General features: G+C 38.5%; 2 protein-coding genes across 2 annotated transcripts in view; both read left to right on the top strand.

The window, feature by feature from the left end:
• Positions 1–933: 933 nt before the first annotated feature.
• efhd2 (EF-hand domain family, member D2) lies at positions 934–7,317 on the top strand. Its single transcript, XM_008318523.3, has 4 exons — positions 934–1,459; positions 4,743–4,890; positions 4,988–5,122; positions 5,228–7,317. The coding sequence occupies exons 1-4, from the start codon at positions 1,173–1,175 to the stop codon at positions 5,357–5,359; spliced, it is 702 nt and encodes a 233-aa protein (XP_008316745.1). The 5' UTR covers positions 934–1,172; the 3' UTR covers positions 5,360–7,317.
• A 153-nt stretch (positions 7,318–7,470) lies between these two features.
• The window catches only part of LOC103384841 (protein FAM107A), a 3,927-nt gene continuing 2,672 nt past the window's right edge, over positions 7,471–8,725 (top strand). Inside the window, exon 1 of the mRNA XM_025059494.1 lies at positions 7,471–7,893. Coding sequence (XP_024915262.1) covers positions 7,872–7,893 — 22 coding nt within the window. The 5' untranslated portion in view covers positions 7,471–7,871. The remainder of the gene's footprint in view (positions 7,894–8,725) is intronic.

Below are 8,725 nucleotides of genomic sequence, written 5' to 3' on the forward strand. Positions count from 1 at the left end.
AACTGGATATTAGTCAACAATGGTCAGGAATTTCACAAATGAAATGATTGGCTTTGTTGGTAATATTTATACAGCACAAAGACTTGTTAACAACTATATATATATAAGTGTGTGTGGTCACAAGCATGAACAATGTGAAGTATGCTCATTTCATGTTATCCAGGAAAGAGTAGTGAGTCATGAGTCATCAGGTTTAGTCAGCAAAGGTTTTGCTGACTAAAAGCCCCAGTTTGTAACCTTGTGATAAACAATAATATGTGGAGAGTGAGTAATTCCAGTGATTTTGGTTTATTCTGTCTTTCTTTTACTTTAGCTGACCTTTCCAGCTGACCTCTTTCAGCACTCCATTCAGTTCTGTGGGCTCCATTAAGGCTTATGTGTCTCATCAAACTGAGCTTGTATATTTATTTTACATGACAAAAGACTTCTACAGTTTACACCCGATTAATTTATTTTATCTTGGCAATGTGTTTGCTGGACACTATCCAAGACCCTATTAAACAGAGAGTTGTACATTTAGAACAAGACCACACAGCATTATGTGCCGAGTAACAGTTTAAACAAGCGTCAAAATCAGTGCAAGGAAAGCTCTATACCAATTTTAAACTGTACCGTTATATAGGTATAAAATCCATCAACCAGTTTCACAATTACTCTATGGCTTGAAAAGGAAACCTCAGGAAACAACCAGATTACGCATGCAGATTACAAACGGTAGTTGTTGGGGGGTCATGTGTGATGTTAGATGTTAGATGATTTGAACTTGTACTTTACATTTCCAGATCTATACTCCCTTTTCTATATCTCTTTACTATCACCAGGTACATAACAAGTACAGTACAGTACTAGAGGTGGGCGGGGCGTGACAGAACAGGTAACTGTCTCTTTAAAGGGCGGGGTTGTGGCTGTGTGACGCTACAGTTGAGTGCAACGTAGTTAATGAGCTGACGATAGTCAACATCCTGTGTGTGTGCGTCTGGCAGAGCTTAAGTCACTGCTGGGAAACCGAATTAGCAACATAAAGTGATTGTATTTCAATTTGTGTCGTTTTTCTTTTTTTAAGAAAAACCTCAACATATCTGTTGAGGAAGTTACTCGGACCACACGTTGTCTCCGTCCCGCCATAGTTTGCACTGACGCTAAACCGTTACTAACGGCTCCGCACTAAAAAAATGGCCACAGACGAGCTTTCTCAGAAACTCAGCCGACGGCTCCAAATAGAAGAAGGAACAGAGGAGCCGGTGGCCCTAGATTGTACGGAACAAGAAGGTGAGAATGGCGAGAAAGAGACCACGGCCAACGCAGACTCTGAGCTTGGGGCCAAACTTTTAAGAAGAGGAGAACTGAACGAGGGCCAAGCAGAGCCCTGTCAGCCCAGCACGAAGGTGTTCAACCCTTACACCGAGTTCAAGGAGTTCTCCAGGAAGCAGATCAAAGACATGGAGAAGATGTTTAAAATGTAAGTGACTTTAATAACAGTCTGCTGTTGTTTCTACTGCAGGCCCCATTGGCCCCTCACTGTCCCACACCCGGGTGTGATTTGATGACAGGTCAGTTAGAGGAAGCTGCTAGATTTGCACATATAAGGAAATAGAGTCGTCAGTTTAGTTAGTGCATGTCAGTGCTACATTCAACATTATTTCTTTACAGTTCTTGTGTTGTCAACAGCGCATCGTCCTGTAAACTTCAATAAAGCACCGGAAATGAAGATTATACTTAAGGTATAAGAATAATAAACAAGATAAACAGTGGAATAAGTTAACACTAAACAACTGAATAAAATTCAACAACTTGTTAGAGTAACCAAAAGTCGGTGAAAAGTTCAGTGAGTTAGAGATATTTCACCTAATCTCATACTGCTGATTTCTGGGGGTTAGCTGATTGCAGGGTGTGGACATTACGCAAGTATGTGACAAGGAAGTGAGTAACAGCTTTCACTGACTGTAGAAATAATTTAATCTTTTTTCTGTATTGACAAATGAATACTGAAAGAACAAAACGTGTGTGTATATATACAATATATAGTTTATTATAAGCACCAAATTCCTTGGAATTTTAAATATATATAAGCAACACCAGTGACTCCTTTCTAGAAATATCTTTCAATTCTAGGTTTTAGAAAAACATCTTTTAAAATAGAGAAGTCAAATATATTGAAATTAAATAGAATGAATCTATATAATCTATCTAACTTTAGTCAAGTTACAAGGGAAGAACAACATGTCATTTTCTGAGGTGTGGTCTGTAATTCCTTCAACAACATAATTCACAAGGCCAAAAATAAAAATCAACAAACTCTCACAGAAATAATAACATTATGGATTTAGTAAAGGTCCATTATGGTGGTAAAAGCTATTCAGAAAAAAGAGTAAAGAAACAAGTAGCCGATAACAAAGTTACTTTTTCCAAAAATGATTACAAAGCACGATATATGTATATATATATATGTGTGTGTGTATGTGTATGTGTATATATGTATATGTGTATATATATGTGTATATGTATATATATGTATATATGTATATGTATATATATATATATTCTATACAGGTTTCTTCAAAAATATCGTGTAGTACTGAAGCAGTCATCAGCGGTCATCTCTAATGATGACAAACAGGCATGTCACATAAGTTCTGGTCTTAATTCTAGGATTTGCCCTGGAGCCAGACTTTGATATTATTTCACACCTAGTTGAGAAACTCTGAGTTTGGCCAAAACCAAATCACCACATCCCAGGTTTGACGTCATCTTTTTTACACACTCACAAATATCCAGCTGTTTTTAAAGTAAAATATCATTCTGTTTTAATGCCAGCAGTTTAAAGCTACATTTTTGGACTTGGTCAGAGTGGGAACATAATAAAACCAAAGGAAGTGGTGTGACTTTTTAATACTAAATTATGTTCATTGTGTTAAAGGGTAGCCATATATTCACTTCCTCCGTGCAAAGGTCATGTGTTGCTTCAAAGTAAGCATCATACAGAATACAGTTTGTCACTCTTAGTTAACAGAGAGTGTATTTTTTGTTATAGCCATGGTCAAATATATGACCTGTCATTGTACTGCTCCTTCTCCTACATGTGGGTTTGGAACATTCTCTCTCCTCTGGGAAGAGACAACTCCACTTGGAGGCTTTGTTTTTGCACATCCATAAATTTGAACCTTTTTTGCATGATGCTCTGCAAAGATTCTTCAGGCTTCTGTCACGTCAGGACTTGTCCAGGCATTTAAAGTGCACTTTATACTTTCTCAGTTACCTTCACTCATTTTCTGTGCAGTCAACCAGCAAGAAAATAGAGTTATACATTTATCTTTCAGCATCTAAAGGGAAGTTTTCATCTTTTTGCTATTTTGCAGTAAATGATGTCACGCAAAGATTAAAAGGAGAGCTCTACCTGCTGTGGTATCAGCCCACACACGCTGCTAAAGTTAGATTGCTATAAAACGAAATATTTAAATAAAGCACTGAACCTGTCCTAAGCATTGACACCACCAAGGTTACATTTTCACTGATACTGGTGGTATGCATACTCATGTAGTAGTTTATCTGGACTGTGGGCGTGTGGGTAGATAATGATCAATAATAGCAATCCTTAGCCATTTCACTTCTCCCTAACAGTTTTCCGGCCTTTAAGAAAAAACTGAGCGATTCAATCAGTCTCTTAGTTCTAGTTCTTCTGAAAAAAAAAAAAAAACAGAAGAGGAATTTCTGAACTGCTTCTACTTCCTCCATCTGAAGACCTAGGTCATGGCAGAAAAACAATGGTTTCTTATTTTACTGCATGTCCTTAAGGCTCATCCATCCATCCATCCATCCATTTTCATCCGCTTATCCGTTTCCGGGTCGCGGGGGCAGCAGTCGCCACCCAAATCACATTGCACCGTACCAAACCTTCCTGCGGGTGGTGAGTCCACTGGAAGGTACCAACCGCCCTAACCGGGATTCGAACTTGCCCAGGAGGTGAACCCTGGGGTTCCACACCAATGACAGAGACATTGCCTCTGGGCCAAAGCGCCACCCTTAAGGCTCATGTTTTATATTTTCTATTTTACTGCATGTCCTTAAGGCTCATGTTTTATATTTTTTTCATGGACCTAAATCAGAAATGGGAAAAATCAAAACTGTTTATTCTTTCTGATCTGTGCTAGTTTTTAATAAATTCTGAGATTTGATGCATGAGATCCAGGTTTTGTAGCAGAGCAATAGTCAGCACTCACATCGACCTGTTGTTATTCATCTTTCTGTTCTAGCAATATACCGATTTTCTTTCATAATACTTAAGAACGTTGATTCAAGTTAATCATGATTCATTGTTATCAATTTTAACCTGTGATTAATAAATAAAAAATGTAAACATTTGACAGCCCTCATACTGTATATATTTTATAAAATGCTTACATGACGATAGATGAATGACTTCTGCTGAAAAATACCATCTCAATCTGAGTGAAGTGTACTTGCATGAGTGGCTTTAAACTAATTTTCCTGATGTTCCTGAATGCACCTTTGTTTTACAGAGCTTACATTTGCCCGCACTTAAAAGCTTTGAAGGGAACTACAGTGCAGTCAGATAATGTATTCCCAAAGTACAAGTGCCTTATATAGCTACATCTAAACTGCCTGGGCACTGACTTTAAATCTGAATAAGTGAATATTACTGATGGAGAAAGTAGAGAAAACAAATGGTCACAAAACAAATTGTATGTTTCACATTTCTTTACTTTTTTATTACTTCTGCAAAGGTATGACACTGGAAAAGACAACTACATTGATCTAATGGAGCTGAAGCTGATGATGGAAAAGCTCGGTGCTCCTCAGACTCACATCGGCCTGAAAAACATGATCAAGGAGGTGGATGAAGACCTGGACAACAAACTGAATTTCAGAGAGGTAAAAAGAAAGAAGGGATAGGAATTAGAAAAAGACTAAGTGGTGGTCTTTCTATTCAAACGTCCATGTTTCTCTGTTCCTCTTTTGTTCCTTTCAGTTCCTGATGATTTTCAGAAAAGCAGCAGCAGGAGAACTGGCGGAGGACAGCGGCCTCAGTGTCCTCGCTCGCCTCTCTGAAATAGATGTTTCAGCAGAAGGGGTGAAGGGAGCAAAGTCCTTTTTTGAAGCTAAAGTAAGTTCATCTAACTTTTAATTTTAAAACAAACAGTAGTGTCAACTGTGTATGAGCTGACTGAGACTGAAGTGATGATTGATATTGATTTCCCCCTTGTTATAGGTTAACGCCATTAATGAATCCAACAAGTTTGAGGCTGAGATCCGTCAGGAGCAGGAGGAGAAGAAGAAGCAGGCCGAGGAGCAGAAACAGAGACGAGCTGCTTTCAAAGAACTGAAATCGGCCTTCAACTGACAACCTCAGTCCTTCACTCTCTCTCTCTTTCTCTCTTTCTCTCTCCCTCTCTCTCCTCTCATTCCAGGACTTTCTCTGTGCTGCACTAATGTGTCAGATCAACTCCCAAATATTCAGATAAATAATCTTTCATATATAATTGACATATCAGCACTGTGCCTGCTTATGCAGAAAAAAAAGGAAATTGAAATCAATGATTCTTTTGTATATTTAGCTCTATGGCTTTGAGACAAGAATACAACAGGATTGGCAGGAGAATAGTTTGTACACGGTTAAATTATTGAACAGTTATGTTTGTCTGCAGTGATAAGGAACAATTTGTTTTTCCAATTATCCGCCCCGTGGCCCCTGTGCTGGCACAGTGGAGGTGCAGACCCAAAGGGAGGCCTGAATCCTGTTTTAGCTAACAGAACAAGCACACTCACAGTCACGTGTATTTGCCATGCTGGGAGGTAACATTTAGATTCCTTTTCCAAGGTCCAGTATCTTCCTGCTTCTTGTATCTGCATAAACTTCTGATGAATGCACTTATTGCACTGTCAGGGCTTTAGTGTGTTTGAGCTACAGTGTAGTCCACAGTTCATACTCTATTCACTGTGATTTTTCACAATAACGATAGTGTTAAGTGACGAACAAATAACTCTGGCTTTATTTTTGTACTTTTGTACCTGTATTTTCTGGGGGGGTTCAGTGGGTGGGTGTAGGTTAGAGATGGGTTAGATGGTACTTGGTGGTGGTCTTCTATGGGTCTCATGGAAGGTATATTTAAACTTTCTGTACGCGCTTCAGCACTGAGGTCTGTAGACAATGAGCATTTCCTCTGAGAGTGTGTTTTCATTTAGAGTTGAATTTGACAATCTCCTGAAAATGTCTAGACAGAAACCAACCAACAATTTACAAAGTTTACTTTTGAACTTTGGTTTTCTACTTTCACAAAAGCACTTGTTTTTCAACAGCTCCACTTTTTTTTCCAACTGTTCTGTTAATAATTGCAGACTTTTATTGAAGAGCATATCTATGTTTAATCATTATTACCTCTGACTCTCACTCACTTCAGTCTGGTGTGTTTTCGTTGAGAGATTTGAACATTTCACACTTGGTCATTTGGTCTAAATCTTTCATTGTGTTATTTTAACTTTACTCCAACATTTCACTGGGTCCACTCTTAATTATTACCATGTTCACTATGGGGTAAGAAAGGTTAGACAGAAAATGCACTGCCTATTGTGTGATGCATGATAATCATAAAAAAACAAACATTCTGTGACTTTTCTAAATTTATCTTTCAAAAAGATATAAAAGAAGATTTGGTGTGGGTGATCAGGACATCAGAAACATCCAAGACAATCCAGTTTAAAGGTTGTAAAAGTGTGTGATTCATCAACAGTGTCCATTTGAGCATCTGTTTATTTAAATAACCAGGGTTAGTACCCAATCTAATGAAGATCAGCGTAATGAGCGTCATAAAACAGATAAAGTTTCATTGGATGGATTTGTTTCCTGTAGACATAAGGGACTAACGCTTTCTCACTGTGTAATCATTTGAAGCACTAAAAGTAGTTTTTGCTGGTGTTATCTTTTAAATGTCTGATGGTTTAAAATCAAACCAAATACATTTCAGCTCAGTATGACAGAGACTTATTTACTGTATTTCAATGTGAGACATTGTTGTCCTTTTGTGCTGAACATATTCTGTTGGTTCAGTGGTTTCTTTATATATGCAAAACATCCCGTCTTATATTTCCTTACTGGTGTTTCTCTGAGCATTTCCAGAATGTTGTCAGTTGGATGGGTTTCCTCTGCATCGTTCCTCTAACGAGTCATTCCTTCCTGTCATTTCTGTCTTTAGAACAGTGCCAAATGTTGAGACTACTGTCAAAGGGCTTTACTTTACAGAAACACAAATGTACACACAGATGGTATGAACAATCATGCTACAATATAGTTGTATAAAAAGATGTTGACGTGTTCTTCTTTTACCAGTTGTTGCATCACCATCCTGTGACTTTAATGGTCGAACTTCAGTTCTCTGCTACAATCCTCATTTATTTCCACTTGGGGTCACTAATACACCCTCAGGTGGTGAGTAGACAATAATACACCTGTAGTGCACCTGCCGCTGTATTTCACCCATGTATTGTAGAATATACCAGGTGTGTATTATGACTTTATATTACGCGTATTCCTCTGTGAACTTCTTAGCTGAAGAGTACTGTATGATTTCCCTATCTGAATAGCTCTAGCCTTATATTGGCTCTCCCTGTTTCTGATTGGACAACCATTTCTGTCATTCTGTCCTGCCCTTTAATCTGATTGGTCTAGAGTTGACGAGTAATGGGACAGGTCCAGTTGTGACTGTGTAAGCAGAGACCAGCAGAGGTGCAGAGGTGTTGTCAATCTGACAGGTCCCGGCACTGAGTGAGTGACTGAGTGAGTGCAGCGTTCAGGGCTCTCAGGTAACGTCACTCTGACTGGTATCAGCTCCACACCATGGCTAGAGTTCTCTAACAAAATGAAGGACCAGTACCACCCAGGTAGGTCTCATCCTTGTCCTTGTTTTTATTCTGATTTAGCTGCATGACCTAAAGTAAAGTGCTTTGCACAGCCTACAGGACGTGAGGTGAAAGTGCACATTATTCCCTATTACAGTTACAATAGTCACTATTATAACTGTAAGTCAAAGTAAACTTCCATTTGCATATATATGCCATTTGCACTCCTCTTGGACCCACGGTGCAGAATGGCAAGAATATAATAAAGGGAAGTGACTAATATTTTGAAGTGACGTCCAAGCCACAGGTGTTCAAACATTTGGTTGATTTGATAAAAGACAGTTATCTGCCTTCAACAGAAGATTATAATCCACTACAATTCCTGTGCATTTATTTGTTTTGAAATTTAATGACGGATAAAATAAATAGAAACTAGCCTGCAATTAACTAAAGCTCAGTGACCTGTCTGGGGTGTGCCCCTAGAGCAACCCTCAAAATGATTAAGCCTTAGAAGATGAAAAAGAAATAAAACATTATATGAAATTTCCAAAAATAGTTGCATGTAAAAGGAACGTACAAAATTAGCAAAAAACATATAACAGCTTTGGAAAGATGTATAAAAAGATGCTAAAGTAGCTACAACACATTCATTCAACTGTTTCTTGTCATCAAACACATTCATTCAACTGTTTCTTGTCACTGTTTCCTAACCTGTGCTCCTCCACTGCAGCAGCAGCAGCAGTGGCCCAGCATGAAGAACAACCTCAGGCTCTGCACTGAGTCCTCTGGTCCATCAGATCTATACATGTACAGCACCAGGATCCAAATTTCCTGTCTATATCTTTCTGGTTTTTCAAAGCTGTGACCACATACT

This window comes from Cynoglossus semilaevis, chromosome 10 (assembly GCF_000523025.1).
Source record: "Cynoglossus semilaevis isolate Cse_v1.0 chromosome 10, Cse_v1.0, whole genome shotgun sequence".
Classification (NCBI taxonomy): domain Eukaryota; kingdom Metazoa; phylum Chordata; class Actinopteri; order Pleuronectiformes; family Cynoglossidae; genus Cynoglossus; species Cynoglossus semilaevis.

Excerpts from the sequence above, each read along its gene's own strand:
- efhd2 (XM_008318523.3), top strand. The coding sequence starts at position 1,173 with ATGGCCACAGACGAGCTTTCTCAGAAACTCAGCCGACGGCTCCAAATA. Across the intron at positions 1,460-4,742 it reads ATGGAGAAGATGTTTAAAAT|GTATGACACTGGAAAAGACA; the intron begins GTAAGTGACTTT and ends ACTTCTGCAAAG. Across the intron at positions 5,123-5,227 it reads AGTCCTTTTTTGAAGCTAAA|GTTAACGCCATTAATGAATC; the intron begins GTAAGTTCATCT and ends CCCTTGTTATAG.